Below are 20,055 nucleotides of genomic sequence, written 5' to 3' on the forward strand. Positions count from 1 at the left end.
AAAGAGTAGTTTTGTTGTGGGCAATTGTATCTGTCTGCGTGTTGTTTTATATTTCATCTTTCTAACAATATCCTCTTTTTTACAGTATTTACAATATTTCTTTTCGTTACTGTGGGTAATTCAGAATTTTGTGTTGAATTTGCTGAACGTTAGGGTGGGTGTTTGCCTGTGCACCAGTCTTCATCTGAGCTGCTGCCTACCCTCCGGTAGCTGTAAAAATTCATTTCCCCTCCAGCTCTCCCTGTCTGTTTGCAGGTTATCTTGACGAATCAAATTACCACGTGGTTGAGCAACGGCCTTGCGATCCAGGCAGACCTGGTGTCTCCAGCTGATGATTTGTCCCTGTCTGAAGGTAAGAGATCCCTTCTGTCAGAACTGAAACTCTATACTGACACAAATCCACATTGTAACCTGCGGTCTTCTGATGATATATGGGGGCCTCTGAGAGTTGGGTTATCAAGCCTAATGTAAAACATAGCCAGAGAACAAAGTGATTTATCAATTTATTTGAAAATCTATTAAAAAAAAAAGAGAGAGACTGCGTTAACTGAAAGGTACTGATACTTCCTAAGGGCTAGGAATGGATCTTCAAGCCAAGTTCAGTTCTGTAATAAGTTCCTCAGTATTGTTCTTTCATTCACATGCATTTAGAACATTATTTTTTTATCCGTCTCCTGGAGCTACTGCTCAAGTTAATGCACAGGCTAGGCCACAGGTTTAATGTGATCTGATAATTATCAGTAATGCCACAGAGAAGCAAGCAACTGGCCACAAATGAAAGAGGGCAAACGTTCACTCCTGTCCCTTGCATTGGGCCGCTCAGTTTTCATGTACAGTGCCTCAATCTGCAGCTTTCAGTACTGCATGAATTGTAACATGAGCTTTTGTGTGATGCTATGTACCGCTTTACATCTTCACGTTTCTTCATCTGCTTCTGTACTGGTCTCAGGGTAATGATTTTTGTGCAGAATCAGAGACGAGTGTTACATATTTTGGCAGTAAAATAAAGACTAACGTTGCTAAGAAAAAAACATTAATTCTAAATCAAGTTTTGCAATGCAACATAGTAATTTCAGCTTTCCCAGTTGCAAAGAATAGTCAGAGTACCCTCACTGAGAAGCTTGTTATAATGAGTTCAATTCATGCATAGGCCCAAATGTATGATGAGAAGCATCTTTCTCTCATTCTTTGTTTTAAATTAAAGCTCTGAAGTGGTAAAGTGTGCCAGAATGACACCTGTTGAAAATGGAAGCCTTTGTTCAGCTTCAGAGCAAGTGCAGCACAAATAGCAGCAATGCAAGCTCCTCCAGTAATTTAAAGGCAGATTTAGTAAAGGATTGCAGGGATGATAAACTTTCCTTCTCTCCCTTCCTTCCCTCTTCTGTTCACTAATACTGATAGACGTGGCATTTGCATGCTGCATCATATACTGGGAGAACAGAATGGATCTCCACTCTATTTGGTTTTCTCCTCCTGTTTTTCACATCCATAACACAACTACTACTGGATTTATAGTTTGCTTTAGTTTTAATCTGTGCTGGGAGGATCACAGAGAGCCCATATCAGAGATTGACAGTGTTGAGGAAATGTCTTGAGCTGCTATATAATGTATGGACTAAGGACAGCCCTGCTACCAGAATACCTGGACAGTCGCTTTGCTAGCAGCCTGTCCTGAAGCTGCTGCATCACACCCCCCAACTCTGGAACACCACTCGCTACCAACCACACGGAGGAGACTCCACTGCTGAAAGCCCTAGCCAAAACAAAACCATGCTAAAGTCTTAGTTATGACAAGAAGCCAAGGAAAGTGGTGTACTGCAAAAACAATTGTCCTCTGACAACCTTTACACTGGACCATGCATGGGTGTCCTTGGCTGAGGGTTAGGGTAAGGAAAGAGACTTTTTCTAGAGATGCAGTGGGAGTGGGGCTACAAAAAGGCTGCCAAAAGCAGGCCTAGGATGCCTGCAGGATTCTCCTCTATCACCTTATTCCTCTGGGCCCACGCATGGGAAGTCTTGGGGTGATGGCGCAGCCAAAACCAGTTTTGAAGGTTAGGGTAAAGGATAAGGTTTTCGGCAGGGTTACGTGTAGGTTTTGGGAGACAGACAGTGCATCAAGGTCCAGCAAGTGCAGGGCAACTAAGGAAAGTTCTGGACTATAGAAGGAAGCATTCTCTGAGCAGGTTCCTCACCGGGCCGTGCATGGGTGTTTTTGCCTAGAGGCAGCTCTAACTGGGGTGGGGGTAGGGTTAGATTTCAGAGTGACAAAGTGCAGAGCTGTGGTTGGAGTGTGACTGAAATGGTCTTCCAAGGGAAACGTTGGGCTGCAAAAACTGTTGTCTTCTGACAATCTTTTACTCTTGATCATGGAAGGAACAGCCAGTGTTGAATTATAGGAGAAGGGCTACCATTAGGGAGAGAAACAAAGCCTTGAGATACAAATGGTAGGCCTGTCACAGCTCCACTTCGAAGAAGTCATAGAATGCATGGAAATTTGTCTTCTGACAACTTTTTCCTTTCCTCCATGGATGTATGTTCTTTTTTCATGCTCAGCCTGAAGGCAACATTTAGTCTTATGGTTAGTATTAAGAAAGAGACAAAGCTTATAAAGCAGAGCTAGAATCAGTCTGCAATGGTGTCTGAAAGGAAGAACCATGCTTCACAAAAATTGTTCTCTGATGACATTTTCTATGGGCTGTGCCTGGGGGTCCTTGGTTAAGGCTTCACTGATTACAAGATTAGGATTATGTTTTGCGTTGTGTTTAAATAGGTACACAGGGTAACACTTCCCCTTTACCATCTGATTCAATGTGGCTTTATTGGATGAAAGCCCTGCTGAAGGACATCATAGATTCGCTTCTGCCCCATGACGGCTTCCCATCATTGTCCATTCTCTGGGAAGGGCCATCACTGAATTGAAAGGGAAGGTGAGGATTTGGGGTCCCGAGCCCACAGGGCATCATCTTTTTCAGCTTTCCACACTGTACTTCAGCCTGGCTTTCCACTGCTCATCATACTGTCTCTGCCCAGGGGATGTTGTACTTTTTCTGTGCTAAGCCTTTAGATTGCAAAGGCCTTTGCCCTGCAAAGGGCTGCTGGAAGTCAGTAGCCCAGCAACTAATCACTTACCTTATTCTCAAGGGCAGATGAGTGTGACCACTAGGAATTAATTCAAGATTCACACACTCTGGATGTGTCTTCATCACCTGGACCTGTGTGTCTTCTTTCTAAAGGTTAACCTCATTCCCTGATTCTGCTATTTATTTTCTCCCTCCCTCATTTCCCCGCATCTGTCTCTTATTATTTCAGTCACATCCCAATCCTCCTTCCATTCTGATTCATCAGCACAGCCCCACATCTGCTCTTCACATCTTCCACCACTCCAACTGACTCTCACCCCACAAAGGCTGGACTCTGGTGCTTCTTCCTGGTACCTCGTGGAGGGCCCTCAAGGTGCTCTGCCAGTGCTGAGTTGTCCACCTCTGACAAAAARAGGAATTTCAGACCAAGTCAATATTTGATTTCCCTGTTTATGTTGCTATCAGAAAATAGAARGTGTGACCAGTGTTTTTCTACATGGGGGATGTTGACCTCTCCTGAGAAGATCACCCCTAAAAGAGTTAATAWTAGCTATTGATCAGTCTGAACATAGTGATCTTTTATCTTCTGAGTATCTTGGATTACTTTAAGAATCCTTCATGAACTAGTCTTCCAGTGTTAGTGTGCTACAACATATTTACTCCTATTTTACAAATATGGAATCTATAGGGAAGTGCACAAAATAAGTATGTTCCAGAGTTAGGAATAGAAGCCAGATTCATGACTGGGTTCTTACCTCACTCTTCCTTTTCACTCTTCACCCATTTAAGCTGAATTTGAACCAGTGACCTAGATGTGAAAGGACCCATAACACATTATTAGTCCTATAAGCAACTTAGATCTCTTGGTTTSTGTATGTCTAATATGTTGTTTTAATCATATCTGAAATCAGTCTCGTCACTGTAAATGGTTTGCTAAAAGGATAATCTTTCTTTAGGCAGAGACACAAATGGTATTTTCAGACTGAATGTGTTATTAGAAAGAAATGGAATGTTACAGTGGCTTTTAAGTCTTGTTTCTGATTGTGTTTTTGAAGGTTTCTTAGGTTATGTGTTAGATGAGACAAGAAACCAAGAAAGCTGTTCATTTGGTGTGTGACAGTGAATTAATCTTACGAACAAGCTGAAAGGACATCGTCAAGCTGTTTCAGGCTCGAAGTTTGTCTTCTGCAAATTTATAATCTAGTACACAAAAACTTGCATCCTATAAACATGTTAGATTTTTATGAGACTATAATAGACTTTATAAAAACAGCGCTGATACCCCACTAGCTATGCTGCGATGGAAGAACTGGTAGTTTGCACTTTTTTAATATGGCCACTAAATTTCCATATCTGTGCGTATTTCTGCTTCAGGACAGACAGGAAAAYACCAATGTGTAGTTTGCTGCAAATTATAGCAGTGAGTACAGCAGGTGCTGTAACTATGGGTTGAGGTCCTTGCATTCATTCAGCCTTWAAGTTCTTGCTGGTACTATTGTCTGAAGGAGTTGAATAAGACTAATGTTTTTCTGCAACTCTAAAACTCTTGGGCACACTACTAAGAACTAAGCTCAGTTTAATTTTTACTTGCTCTGTTGATTTTTTTGATCTGTTGATACAAGAGTCTTAGTGAAGACCATACTGGATCTTAGTAAAGAGCTCCTTTAGTTAGAAATAACATGAGCCAGTTCTTATCTAGTTTGTTTTGCATATCTGGTGTAAAACTAGTCCTCTAAATTAGCTCGCTTAAAATGCCAATGCTTAAAATTTGTGTAGTAAATCCATCTGTGATGTGAGATTATTATAAAAGACCATGCTGTTCTTATATAGCCTTTTTGCGAACCCTGTCATCATAGAGGATTGACTGAAGCATGATCTAAGTTCACTTTGAACTGGTACTTGTTTCACAAGTACTCCTCACCCCAGTGAAAATAATCTCTGTAATAATTAAAGAAATAARTTTAAACAACTTAGGCTAAGCAAACAGTAGAAAAAGAGTGCTAACATCCACAACAAAATATTTTGTGTGATTGTTAATCGATGGTTTTAAAACATCTGTGGCTGTGACTGTTTTTGTTATTTTGGAAAGTTCACATGATTAGATTTTGCCTAAACAGAAAGGATCTAGAAGTGAATTCTAGGCTAGTGTGGCTGAGTGTTATCTGGAAAGTGAAATTTGTGTTTCCTAAGTGTTAGTCTTGGAAACTGCAGGTTAAGCAAAATTAAGCGTTAAAAATTAAGCATTAAAATTAAGTTGGGACAGTATGGCCCACTTAAGATCCCTTCTAGTCCACCAGCATCTATCATATTAATGTATCTCCCAGCTACAAGCTCAAACTTCCTCTTGCAGATGTCAAAGACAAACCCSATCTTTTTTGGAAAAAGGTTAGGATCGTGATGTTACGAACAAGAGCAGAATACTCCTCCCAGCAGGCACAAAGTATGAGGCAAGAAAATTCTGTCTCAAGCTTCATCAGTCTTAGCTAACACTTTCAAATATTTGTTTGGAAAAGTCAGAATTACTTTGTTTAATGTTGTCTGTAAACTTCTGCTAGCTCTGGGGAGTCCAGCGTTCAATCTTCTGCCATCTGTATTCATYAAAGTTTGTCATAGTATTGTGTATTTTTGATGCATGGTGTGAGCAATGAGTGTAGTCTGACCTTTTCATCTTTGTTGCTCTGATCTTAAGTTCTTTTAAGCTGTTGAGCAGAAGTAGGCTTTTGTATTGAGAAGACTGAAGAAAACTAAGCTACCATAATGTCTCCSACAGCTGAATTTTTTTACTTTTAAACTAGGGGTTTTAGTCTATGGAATAAGGTGGAATATTTGGAGCTGGGATCCTTGGCTTCTATTCTTTGCTTTGCCTTTGGTTTTCTGTCAGAATGTGATCCAGCCACTTTACTTTTCAAGCCTCAGTTTCCCTGTTTCTAATGTGGAGATATATTTGTTCTTCACAACTACTGTTCTATATTTGAAGATATTCCTATGCGGAGAGTAATGTGCTGACCTGCTGTCGGCCCCAGAGTAAGATCAGTTCTGTAGTTAATTACCTTTCCCTATTCAAATCCTTTTTTTTTTTTTTTTTTTTTTTTTTTTTCCCCGCAGTCGTGATGCTGAATTGAGAGAAATGACTGAAGGAATTAAAAAAGCACCTAGGGGCCCTGGAAAAATTAGAGCCTGTTGATTGTTTTAGATTTGCATTTATCTATCTATCCATCCACTCATATTTAAGGTTGGCCCTGCAGGTGACTTAAAAATCAAAAAGAAGAGTCTATAAAAATACAGATATACCTGTTTTGCATGAATTACAAACTTATGAACAGAGCAGCTATTAAACAAGTTTCTAAAACACTTCCTGTTTGTAGTTTTGCAGCCAGTGCAGAATAACACTTATCCTAACAGTGTTCCAGCATGTTAAGAATTTAAATGTATTAGAAAGAATCATAACATTTTGACAGGCTCTAGGCCTTTGGTATTTTAGCTGCATGCTCTGTAAAACCTTTTACCAGCTGGTTTGCACAGTTTTGCTTCATAGAGGAGATAGTCCTAGATCAGGGAAACACTAATGTTATTTAATTACAGTAGTTTTTAAAATGAAACAATTAATAAATTAATATTAATATTAATTTATTAATATAATATTAATAAATATTAATATTAATATGCTATCTTTTTGATAGGAATCCACTCYGATTTTCTAAGGCCCGCATACTTGGAAATAGTAACTAGAAATCTTTTTTTATCGTCATCATGGAATAATCTGTGTGGAGATTATTAGGCCTATTTATAAAACTGGGATAGTCTTCAATTTGGGAAAAAGGTCATTGCACTGTGTTCCTTTGTGAGAGCCTGTAAGGGTTAGTGAATTTTAATTGTGCAAAATGGGAATGTGTGCAAATAACGCTAGTGCTGCTGCCGGATTATTTGGGAAGTGAGTTCCAGCAATTAAGCTATGTCTGTGCATACTGAAGGGGAAATTACTGAATTTAACTTGAGGTGCATGTGTGAACACTGAAGCCTAAAGCAGATCCCTGAAAAGGTAATGGAGTTCTCTGTTTATATTATAGCTTAATTTGGTAGTGAAATGTTCAAATATATCTTTGCCCTCTCCTGTCATGATGACATGATTAATCTTAGTGAGACTGCGTCTATTTTTACTCTGCAGTGTGAATTGCCACTTGCCACCTGACAGATTGCCACTCAGACCCAATACCAGTAACCTTCTGATGCTAGGGTAGTGGAGCTCAGTGAGTCCATAAGCCAACAGGGTTATTTATGCCTGCAAGTCTGAGGCCCTGGAATCTATGACTTCAGTGTAGGAGTTTGCTAGAGTTACTCAGCGCATTACTCACCTTGGTTCCAGTTCACGTGAGTTCCGTGGAACAGCTCGAGTGGCTTCTTTATAATCCTTCTGTGGACTTCTTGTTTCAGTAATCTTTTAGACTCCCCCAACATGCACTCTCTGATCCCCTTTACCAGTCATCTGAACAATGCTGCGGAAGCCTTTTGTTCCTTCAGTCTGTTCTCTGTCTTTCTGAGTTACTTCTCCAGCTTCAAACTCTTAATGGAAAAGATTGTAGGGCCCGTGTATACTGAAAGCTGAGGAAGGAGCTAATCTTCCTTGGCCCTACAGGAGTGAGGATAATATGTAGCACATACACTTCAGGATAGCTAACTGATAGATACCAAAAAAAGATGAGACCTTGATAAAACTCTTTAATTTGTGTTGGAGAGAAAAGTGAGCCTACTCAAAATAGTAGGGTTCCATGCTTGTCCACAGTCTGTACTTGTAACTCTGTATTCCTAGCAATAGTGCGGTCTGCCCCTGAATGTTTAAGTGGAAGGAAGAAAACCCTTCTAGCTGTTGAGAATGCATCAAGGAAGTGCAGCATCATTAGAGGGCCTGGAATAAATGATATAACCATTAGAGGAAATGATATTGTGATTGTGTCTACCAGATGCAGGGCTGCGGTGGTGTATGGAGCAGTTAGATTTCACGATAATAGAGGTCATGTCAGCCTGTACTAATTTTGATACTATATTTCAGCAAGTGGGAAGTAGTGACATGTAACATTCAGCCAAATTTTAACGGCTTTTTAATCAAAAGATAGATCTCAGTATAACAGTATTACAGAGACGGGACATGTATACAGTAGTTTCAAGCTGAATGACATGTGCACGATCGTTTGATCTAGACTAAGGAAAGGTAGAAAACTGTCAGCAGGAGCATTCAAAAGCCTCTATATATCAGTTTAAGAGAATCTCCATACCTCATTTGCTAATTGCTATGAAGATAGAATACCAAGTTTTACTGCTTTGTTGTGGTTTCTTTTTGAAGATGTGACATGACTTATAATCATTAATCAAGAATTTGTAATCCAAAAACCCTTCAGGTACAGGTGCTGGGAATCACTCATCTGTATAATCGGAGGCATGATAACAGGAATGCTTGCAGTCATAGTTCAGTGCTCAGGAGTTACCACCTCTCTGCTGCTAAGTAATTTACCGCTGCTGAGACAGAGTGAGACTCACGTGCACGTGCACGTTGCACTTTCCAATGCAAAATAAAATGGGTTTGCATAAATCACTGCTACCCACACCAGTTTATTCCWCTTTTCCTTTGAGCTGCGATAAATTGAGAGCATGCCAGGGTCAGTCACTGAGTTTCAGTTGATGGGGCATAGCTGTAAAGCATTGTAATATGACTGCAACTGGTCGTCTCTTTACACCCTAAAAATGTTTTAAAATAAAATAAACTAACTCATATTTCACTGTGGCTGAATATAGGARCTATGTTCTAATATAGATTGGAATTCAGGCTTTTGTTTATGCCATACAAGTATCGTTAAGAGACCTAGTTATTTAATGGCAGTAATCCCTTCTCCTCCTCCTCTTTTCCCTTCCTGCTCACCCCTCATCCTGTGCAGAATAAATGTGGTTGAACTACATTTTAACTGTAGTCCTGCAAATCAGTGGCCTGCTTCAGAAACAGAAGACATGATCTGGCCCTAGATATGTTTTGCAGCCCTATTCTGTACTCCGGTTATTGGCGAATCTGTCTATACTAGCTTGATCTTTCAAATTACACTGTGGAAAGGAGTTCAAGGGTAGGRTGCAACTAAACATCATTCGTCCCTGGGCACAGTGACCAATCAAATTCTGTCTGCTGTTCTTAACATTGACTTATCCTTAAATCACGGATAAATGGAGGCTAAGAAAAACAAAAATAAAATTGAATCCTCATTAATCAGTAACATTCAATCCCATATCTTGTGGMGTTTTATAGTATGAGCAGTGGACCTCTCTTCTGGTGGGACTGGGAGGGTTGGAATGATTCATATACATGGGAAAGCATCACTGTGGAGGAACTGTGTTTGCCTTGTGGCATTACATGAAACATATGGCTCAGTTTCAGAACTTGAACCTTTTAAGAGTGGCCCTAGGTGGAGGTGTTAGCAGAAGGAGAGGCCGGGAAGAAAGAGTGGAGAATGATTTCAAAGTCTGATGCTGAAGTTCTAGTTTCAGTTCCAGCTGGATTTCCTCTGGATTTACTGCAGGATGTTTGAAAAAGTGGCTCCTTGTTAATCTCAGGCAGCCTCTGTGATTGATGACTCCCCTTAATCGTAAAAAGAGCATAGTGGTGTTTCTGCTTAATTTGTGTGTATTTCCTGCTTTATTATTGTAGTAATGATTTATTGTCTTAAATGATGCAAGTTTTACAATCCATTAGCTTTTTTTTGGAGGTTGAAGCTGGGTGTTCTTGCATGTGAATGAACTTCTTCCCAGTGACAGTCTGCTCTTAAAAGGTTAGATTCAAACCCAAACATAACATGATAGTAAAAACACAGAGTGTAGCATATGATCTCTTAATTTAGCGAAAAAAGGCARGCTTGAGTCTGAGCAGATTTTGCATGCATGGACAAAATTCATTTAATTCTGTTTGTCTTTTCATAATACCAATATACAAAAAAAAGGGGGGGGGGAAGAGGAGCAAGCAGTCAGAGAAGAACAAYCCAAATGATCATAGTGCTATATAGAAGATGGATGAAGAAATGGTAGAAAGAAGAAATGCCTGGTGCTAGCCTAGARGAAGACTTTGTTTATTCTAGTTTCTACTCTCCTAAAATTTTGTACTATTGCACTAGTCTSATAGGCAAGTGCAGTCTACAGAGGACTCCTGCAAGAGCTGGTGCTTAACTAGGTGAACATTATCTCGTCAAAGGAAGGGTAGGAAAAGTAGYGGCTCAAGTATGGATATTCTGCTAGTAATACTGGAAAATTTGTCAGGAAAGAAACCAAAGCAGACACTAAGCAGCCGTGATTCTTTGGGAGTATTTTGAGCTATTTTGGTACCTGACAGGGGAGCTGTTGTTTCAGATRCGCACACCGATACGTAATGGAAGAGTATGAGCTCATGTAAGCTGAACATCAAGAAGTTCCTGAGCGTGAAATCTGTTAGACCAGCTGTTCCCAAATTGTTTCTGTTTGTGCCTGTTCCTGCTGGTGAACGCGCTCCAGCCGAGCTTGTGATCCTGAACACCAACRTAAACAATTGAAGCTCTGTCAGGCCCGTGACCCTCCTCGGTGCCGCTGTGACCCTGCCGGAGGTTGTGACCCCCGGTTTGGGGGTCGCTGGGTTAGCCTGTCAGATAGTCCTGCCGGGGAAGTGGTGATATGCCCCATCTCGGCCGGGATCATCACAACAAATGCCTTCATATCCCACAGTAATTTGTAGGCCCCTGCCACCACCAGTTGGGAAATGTAGCCTATTAGATCTGACATGTCACTTTGGTACATCAGGGACATCTCGGAGATCAAAAGGTCGTAGTCCTCCCACGCTGCTTCAGCCTTTCTTCGAGGAGTCGCCTCTTTGTCCGGCCTCGCCGCCGGTCGGCTGGCCGTCCGCCCCGCTCCCGTGCCGCCGGCGACTCGGCCGCCGCGGCTGAGCGCGACCCAGCTGCCGCGGGCACTTCTGCCCCATTGCCTCCTGTCTTGCTGCTTTTCCTAAGTCTCCCTTTCCAAAACAGTTCACCCTGGATGCTCCATGTCTTCGTTYAGCGACTGAGGACCGTGGTTGTCTGTGCTCGAGTAGTTAAAGGTTCTGTTTGAGGTAATTAGAAGTTATACAGGGCAGTGTTTGTGGAGCTGGGCTAGATCCTTCCCTCTGTTTTATAAAATTGTAATTCTGTACCTATAGATGTGAGCACAAATTTACAGATGTGCGATGCTGTTGGAGAAATAAATACAAGGTGCCTTGTGTGGCTGTTGCTGTAGTCTGCAAAATTATTCTCTCTGAAGCCAGACAAAGCCACGTAAACAGCCTTTATCATATAAAAGGCCAACTTCAAGATACCCTAACTAGAGATCTGCTTTTTGTGCTTTATTCTATTGCAATGTTAAATCCAATTTAGAAACAGATTTCAACATCTATTTCAGATGTTGATGTCAACAAATTTCAGAATCTATCTTTGAAAAGTATTCACTACTAGCAAAATATTTAAAGATAAAATAATAATATTTTAATAGCTAACTGACTTGATAATCCAAGACCAGTGAGTTTGTAATTTAGAGTCATGGAAGAGGAACATTGGACTGTAGCATCATGGCATGAATCTGGCAAGGGGAGGAGCCTGTCTGGAAAGGATAATTCATTTTAYTTATTTTTTTGTGAATGGATCCTGGAAAGTGCCTGTAAGGGCAGGAAGGAGAGATGGCGCAGGAAAACGTGACAATTACTTATCATGTGAATAAAAAAAATTGCATAAATTAACTTGAATTTATTCTGTGCAAGTYTGAGTTTCAAAGCGCTTTACGGAGTCCTTTGTTTAGACGTGTTGCTGGACTGTGTTTTTTGTTTTTATATATAATCAGACAGATGCAGAGAGAGCATTCAGTTGAAAATAAGAAACAAGTTGTGTGTGTAATCCCSAGATTCCCAGTGCTGCTCAAGCAAATAGTCAGAAAGTCTTGTCTTACAGGCTGGTTACTGTACTCACCCCTCCCAAATGAAATTTCTTTATTTTTTGAAACTTTGTGTCTGTAAATTGATTGTACCATGTTGTACCATGATGATGTATCAATTATAAGTCAGAAAATGGAGCACAAAGTTGCCTGCCTCTGTCCAGGTTGGATAATGTGCACAATAGAGCCATATCTAATTCATAGTACCTCTTAGGTAAGCAGGTTAATATCTCTCAAACTCAATTCATCCTTTTGATACTGAGTCTTTTGTATGCTGTGTTTCATGTCGCATTCTGTTGCAGCTTTGTGGCCTTTCAGTAATTTCCCTCAGATCTATATGTAGTAYGTCTGCACTCTTTGGAGCAGTTTTTGGGACATGCATCAATTAAATATGTTTCTGGCACTCTCTTAATGGCGTAGTTTCCCTGGAGTCAAAAACTGCTCCAAAAACTGAGATCATTTGTTTAATTTAAAAGCAAAAGGTTATGGAACAACAATTTCAAGCTTCCACAGCCAAGCCTCCGTAGCTTTGAAGAAAAAAAAATCTAATACATTTGATATTGTGTATGCAAAATACATTCTTGTGTTCCTCTTAAACTAATATTTGATTTTCTCTCTTTTTTCTCTTCTTGCTTATCTTTTAATTCCTTTTTGCATATTAGGCTTCCARCTTTTTACCAAACCTTATTGGTTGCTGGCTTTACTTTGCAAATCAGTTGGCTGGATTTGTCAGCTGAGTCTAAAGAAGAACTGTAAATGATGCAGGATAGTTCTTGATTAAAATTCATGATAACCAGCATGAATCTAGAATTATATTTTAAATGATTGAAACTTCTGGCTATGGGATACACTGAGAATATATACTATAAAGGAGTTTGCTGTTTTCTCAAGTACATTGGGAGTAGAGGTATGTATGCTCCCATATTCTACAAGGTCCCTTCAGTAAGATTCATTCAGWACCTTAATTAATTATCACTTAGGCTGCATCTATGTTAGTATTTTCATTCAGATCAATAGTGTGGTTTTGAAGAAGGTCCTCAGTTGTCTTCACTTACTGAATGTTTGTTCATTGTATAGAGTGGTTTTGGTGTGCCCCACTACAGGTCTTTTATAGGAAGTTAAACACAAGCTGCACTCCATGCTAACCAGATGTGCTTAAAATYATCATGGAGGCAGAAGGGTCTAAGCCAGTGACTGGTCCTCTAGGACATTTCCAGCCCTAGCTGTGGTGGGGACATTCTTGTCCCCACCAAACCAGACCAAATCTCCTCTGAAATAGARCAGCTGATGCACATACAGTGTAGCAGTAGGGGTGTTAACACCAACTGTTTCGGTCTTCTGATCCTTTCCTGTTGTGCCAAATTACTCGCTGACGTAGACTTGCTTATTAAACAAATGTGAAATGCTTTTCCATATATGTAATTATGTAAGATAAGTCAGGCAATACAGACCACTTTGAGAGGTCAGTAGGAAATATTAGAAATAAGCTGAAATGTGCATTGCCTGCCTGTGGGAACTTGCAGTTACCAAGCTCAGGTGATGCTTRAAGAGATGAGATGACAAGATGAATTTTAGAATCATATTAGCATTAGCAGAGGAACAACTGAAATCGTAAGTGTGCATTTGAGAAGCTAGTCTGTGCTGAATCCTGAGCTGCCATGTCTTTTGCTGTTTCTGTTTTTGATACTAAATACGACATTGTGCCTGCCCTTGGTCTATAGTCACATCTTGCAGCAGCAGAGAACATAGGCCCTGAGTATGGGATTCTGGCATCCAATCCTCAACATCTACTACTGGATGATCTTTCAGAAGYCTCACCCAACTTCCTTTTATCTCTCTGTTCCCTCTGGCTTTTCAACTTTAAACTGAMAATGTTGGTGCTTTCTTTTATGAGTTGAGGCAGTGGCTGTCATGTTTAAGAGTTAATTAACATTTTAAARTTACTGTTAGAAACTATTGACTGTTGAAAGACAAGTGACTAGGAAGATAGGCCTGCAAATTTTTGGATCCTTAGAAGTCAGTAAAACCTGCTCTTGTTGGAGTTCAGTAGGAATGAAAAACACAATTGAAGGTGAACTTTAAGATAAAATTCAATGCCTTCAAACTATATAGGGCTCTTCTGTGACCTGATCTGCATTTCAGGAGGAAGAATTCTGAGTGGATTCAGGACCTCATGATCTTCAGAGTCTCTAGTTTGCTTTATTGACTACTCAACCAGAATAACAAACTAGTGATGTCTTTGGTCAAGTTCTTTTCCTCCAGGTTAGCATGAGGTAACTCCAAACAACATGAGATCAATGTGGCAAGTGCTTGAGGTTTTTAGAGTTCACTATCTTGGCTTATGGTCAACAGCTGCTCAGCTCTCCTTTTCCTGAGAGTACATCTGCTTTTTAGTCACTGCTGTGACAACGATGTGTTACAGTCATGGCTCCTAGCATGAAATGAGGTAGTTGGATCCAGAGGGCTCCAGCRGCAGTTGAGTCACAGAGGCAGAGAGGTCAGCACAGGCTACTTGTCCTAGAATTTACTATGCATCCTGAGATGATCCTGCCTGCTGTTTAAAATGAGATGTCTTTTGTCTAGATGGGAAAATCCTATGGGTGAGAGGAGGCGCTATTGCTTTTGTGCCATTCTGTCAGTGTAAAGGAGTTGGAAAACTTACTTTAATGAGCTAATTGTGGCTTTCCCACTGGTTGGGATGTCTTGGGGATGTCTTTCCCAAATGTTAGAAAGAAGTATTTGGGTCCAGAAGGGTGAATAGTAATCTTGAGCAAAACAAACGGCCCACAGTAGGGCAGCCCATGTGATTTAGAGCAACTGTGAGATTGCTGCAGCTTCAGCCCAGGATTTTATTTTTGTTTTTTTTTTTATATTGTATTTAAGGTGGCAGAAATTCATGTACACTTTGATGTAGTGGAGTATTAAATCAGATGRGTTTTAAAAAATAAATAAATGCAACTTGTAACATCTGTAAAGCTGTGGATTTTCAACAGGCTTTAACATGATAAAATATTTCTTACTTGATTGTGCTGAAATATTTTTAACAAGGGTTAAAAAAGTAAAGTGTTTTGTGAAGATGTATTTGATCTGATAAAATAAATAGCTTCAAGACAAGAGAGTAAACAGGGCTGAGGCTCTTGATTGGAAAAAAAAGATATTCCATGCAAAATAGCTTCTGGATTATTGTCTGAGTGTTTCTTTTTCTCTCTCTTTCATGCCCCCCCGCCCAAAGAGTATTGTTTTGTAAAGTCTTGCCTTTGCTGCAACCTTGAAAACCCAATATGAAAATAAAATTGTTTTMCAGGCAGCCCCAGTTCCTAGCTGCATCTGAAATTATGTGGTGCCTGTCTTGTATTTTACACAGATACCTGTGATAATGGAGAACAATATTCCAATTCTTCTGATTAACAATTGCCTGCCAGTGACAGTCTTGTATATAGTGATGAGCAATCACTAAACTCAATAGTGCTGTTAAAAACCTTTGAGAGCTTACTGCCTGATTTCTGCAATTTAATTGCTACTGATGTGTTACTGCTTCAAAACTTAATAACTGTTTCTGGTTATGATAAAGTTGGTTTAAACCTGCAACCTTTTTTAAACTGAAYTTGTTGCTTCCCCTTTGCAATGTGGTTTCCTTCTTTGGCACCCTCACAATGTTGTGGGTCCTGAGTGTTGATAAGATTACATGCCCTATTTGCACTCAATTGGAAAAGACTATGTCATTGGCCCTTCAAGCTCWATGGGGCTTTCTCAGTTCTGGCACTCAGGGTTGACTTCCTGTGATCACCTGATTACTTACTTTGAATACTAAGATGATCTTGCTGACTTTGATATTGTTCTTTGTCTTAAAGTTTACATCTGTACATGATCTTTTTAACACTACCCCTGCTTGCTGCCTGTTATGGAGTGAGCACAAGGATGATCAAAGGATTAGATAGTCCCCTCATTGCTATTGTAGATAGTTAAAGTCAGAAGAAAGCTACTTATTTGTCTCCTTTACTACTTCTGCTGCCTTTCCAGTCTTTTCTCCAAGGTCTCAATTCCATATTGATTGAATTATTGAAGCAATCATGCATTTGTTGACATTCCAGCCCTTCATAAAGCAAATGGAAGGCCTAGAGATACTAACTCACATCAATAAAAAAAGGCAGCAGGTCCTGAAAGGAGAAATCCTTTTACTTCTTAGTCTTCTGGAGTCTTCCAGTGCCCTGACTGGTAGTGTTCAGTGCAAACTCCTTAGGCCAGGGACTTGAACCATCCCTTTCTTAGCTTTTTATATAGCCCTAGCCTTACTGTTACTGTTCAGCTAATAAAGCAAGTGATGATTGTTGTGGTCATCCATTTTGTTTATCTTATTTTGAATCACTTGACCATGTAGTGGGAACAAACATTAGTATAACATCATCCCTCTGCTCAGTTTCTGATTATATTCTTAGAGATGGCWTATATTGGCAGGTTTGGGAATCAGTATGGTTATACCAGGACCATCAAACAAAGCTTAAAAATGTTTATCTGAATCTTTTAATCCATTAGCCACTAAACCCATTAGCCACTAAAAAATGCCCATGCCACGCTTTCCTGCCATCTGCCACCTCCAAAATCCCTGCAAAAGAAAGAAGTAAAACAGCCATATGGGAGAGATGTTTACTTGGAGGGCTCTCAGTCAGCTTCCTGTTTGATGGACCTACAGAGCCGATCAGTATACARAATGGTGTGATTCATTGTTCATCCTCAAAATTTTAGCAGAGAGATACCAAACACTGCTCACCTGGTCTGGCTGCAGCCTACATGTTTGAAAGAAGTTGGTGATTTTGGTTACCTCAGATTCTGGAGACTTGAGATGTCTTGAAGGCATCTGTTTTGTTTCAGTTTTTGATCGTATTTTCTTTCACAAAATGAGGCCTCTGAGAATCAGACCCTTCACATTAAGCTCACAGATAAAATTGATATGCTAAAAAATGTTTTCCTGTAGTACTTTTATGCTTTTGAAAARAACTTTACCTTCTTTTTATCTTTTCCAGTTTGTCCTAGGACTGTCATTAATACCACTTCCAAATTCTTTTACATTTCTTTCTATGTTTGCCCATCTCCCCATTTTTCTTTTTCTTCTACATCTTCAGCACTACAGATTGCCCAGAGAGGCTGTGCAGTCTCCATCATTGGAGGTTTTCAAAACCTGACTGGAACCCTGAGCAACTGGTCTGACCTCATAGTTGTCCCTGCTTTCAGCTGAAGGTGGACTAGAGACTTCTTGACATCACTCTCAACTTGAATTATCCTCTAATCCCCCTCTTTTTTTCYCCTGTATTTTGTTCTTGCCCTTTCTTACCATCTTCTTCCATATATCCTCTGCTTCGTTGTGCACACATTTATTACATCTAATTATTAACRTATACACAAGGTTGCACATTTTGATGAATCTCTAATATGGATGTTATCTATTAACTGTGGGCTGTTAKGAAAGACAGAGCTCTTATTCTCTTAATCTGTAATTCCCTAATTATAAATTCACCTACTTTATTGCTCTTATATGTACAGATGGTTTAGGGAAGATTATCTTTTCTGTCAACTCAGGTTAGTAAATGCTTGATACATTTTAAGAACAAGCAGTCCTACCTGAAGGCAGAAGGAGAAAAATATTTTCTCTCCTGGAGCCTTCTGGCTGTTATGAGATTGTTTTGAACAGAACTGAAAGAGTTCAGCTTTTTCCCCAAATCCAAACTTCACGGATATTAATAACTGYTCATTGTGAAATGAGCAATTTTTTTAATGGAAAAAACTACTTATATTGGTATGCCTCAACTAGTAATTAATGGCATACATACAGATCTAAGACATCCCAAAGTTTTGGCTTAATGAGACCCCCGAACTGCCAAATGTCTTGCAGTACACATCCCTTCATAACTCACAGCCCAGTTTTCTCCTCTCATATTAATCCCAGGATAACATTAAACTACCAGTAAGTGATAGCCCACAAATGTTGACATTCCTTGAAAAAGTAACTGGGAATGACGTTGGTGGTGATCTTACTGTAACTAACCAGATGTAACCAAGGTGTATTTAAAAAAAATRTTTTAAATTCCACCTCATGGTCAATATTAGCATTTTCCTAACACCTAATATAGGCTAGATGAAAAGTATTTTGGTAATTTCACGATATTGACACAAACAGCTATGCCTTCTACTTACATCTGGAGTTAAAAAAATATTTGCCTAAAAAAAAAAGGCAGTACTTCTTCATAGCTTTTAGCATTACTGTAAGGCACCAAGCTGAGAGCTATGCAAACCATAGTCTTTTTCCTCTTGTCCGTGGACTGCCCAACACAAGTGGTGGTAGCAAAGCTGTTCTATTGGCTTATCATTGTATTTCAGCTTCAATCTGACTGACCAGAATAGAATTTCAGGCTGCCRTTTAGTCTTTTACTGAATTCCTAAAGCTGTTGTGAGGGTCATTAGTGATGTAGATACCTGGCCTGTTACTTAGTGCACTGAGTTGGCAAATCCATTTTGCGTTGAACATTAAACTACTGTCTGATGGGAATGACAATTTGGCTACTACTGGCCTGTACTGGATCCAAACCAGTGACCTGAAGGTGAAACATGCTTTCTCCTAGAGCCAGTCAGTCTCTTGACTTGGGCTAGTTTTCAGTTAGTGACAGCAGTGAAAACTGTGTCTTATTGCATATCCTATAAGCCAAAGACTGAGTCAGAGACTCTAAGTAGACCGTCTAAAGACCTAGATTTTTCTTATCCTTTAATACATGCAGACAAAGAATGCTTGAAAAAATTGCAGCCAAAAACTGACAGATAGGCCTAATTTTTTGTCTTTTATAGATAGATCTCMCTTGCAGATTTCCTGTAGTTCTGGACTTAAGACTCTATACACAATATGTGCATATATGTTTGTGCGTGTGTTTATACTAAGCTTTTTTTGTTACTTATATTATTTTTAGTTATTTCCTGGCCAGTTAAGAGGGAATGTGCATGTAAACAGTGACTTTTGCTGTCTCTCCAGACTAGTCTCCCAGGAGTCTCACTGATAGGATAATTCAGCGTCTGTGAAGTTAGTCAGTGATGATGCAGGTGAACCTGATTCTGGCATCTCTGAATACATCTTGGAGGAGACAGATTACTGATAAGGGAGAATCATGCTGTTTACACTCTTACACTTGTGCAATCAAAGTTACAAAAGGAAACAAATAAAAGATAATGTAATGTACRGTTTAATTCTAAACTATACTGAAAATGTCTATAAATGCTTTTATTAGAAAAAACAATTAATGAAATGGTGTGTATATTGCCTAAAGTGTCAGAATTAATTTAACTATTTAAAAAATAGTTTTTAGGGGTCTGCAAGTAAGGTAAAAGAATGATGGGATGCCATGATGAAAGGATACCTTCTAAATGGAAGCAGCAATTAGTAACTTTTTTTGAAGATTAATTTTCATCTGTGAATTTAATACCRTGGAATGGTGCCAGATCAACTCTATCTATGTGATGGTTTCCCAGGTAATTCCCAATACAGGCAATGGTAGTGGAGGCTTTCCTGTTCTTGACTCAACAGCATACTTGCACRCAAATTTTATGGGACATATTCATGGCTTAAAAGGTTATTCCATTTATCTCCTTGTCTAGTTTTTAGCTCCTGTTTAAAGATTGCCCATACTTCTGTATAGCTCTACTACAACCAAATAAAGGCAATGCAAGTGAGAAGAAMGAATGCAAGTTTGTGCATACAACATAAGAAACTGTCTTAAGCAGTGATTCAGAGATTATTCTGCARTGGGAAAGTAGTTGAAGCTTCCTCAGCAGAAGCTGTTGTTGCAAATCAGCTCTGGCAGAGAGCCTTTTAATGTGACCTGATGTGGTTTAGCATGAGATTGCCAAATAGAAATAAGGAATGCTGTTTATTATTGTACCCCAAACTGGTTAATGTCTATTGGAATTTGTGTTCATCTGATCCTCARACTTTGAGGAGGATATGAAAATACTGTAAAGAGTTCAGAAGAGGTCC

At 39.6% G+C, this 20,055-nt stretch overlaps 1 protein-coding gene across 2 annotated transcripts in view; it reads left to right on the forward strand.

Annotated features, from left to right (window-relative positions):
* Positions 1 to 20,055, forward strand: part of RAD51B (RAD51 paralog B) — a 396,827-nt gene that overhangs the window by 172,818 nt on the left and 203,954 nt on the right. For both annotated transcript variants that reach the window (XM_085323359.1, XM_085323360.1), the window contains one exon: positions 256 to 352. In XM_085323359.1, coding sequence (XP_085179485.1) covers positions 256 to 352 — 97 coding nt within the window. The remainder of the gene's footprint in view (positions 1 to 255; positions 353 to 20,055) is intronic.

The sequence above is a fragment of the Rhea americana genome, unplaced genomic scaffold (assembly GCF_003343005.1).
Source record: "Rhea americana isolate MKP2758 unplaced genomic scaffold, rheAme1 scaffold_84, whole genome shotgun sequence".
NCBI classification, from domain to species: domain Eukaryota; kingdom Metazoa; phylum Chordata; class Aves; order Rheiformes; family Rheidae; genus Rhea; species Rhea americana.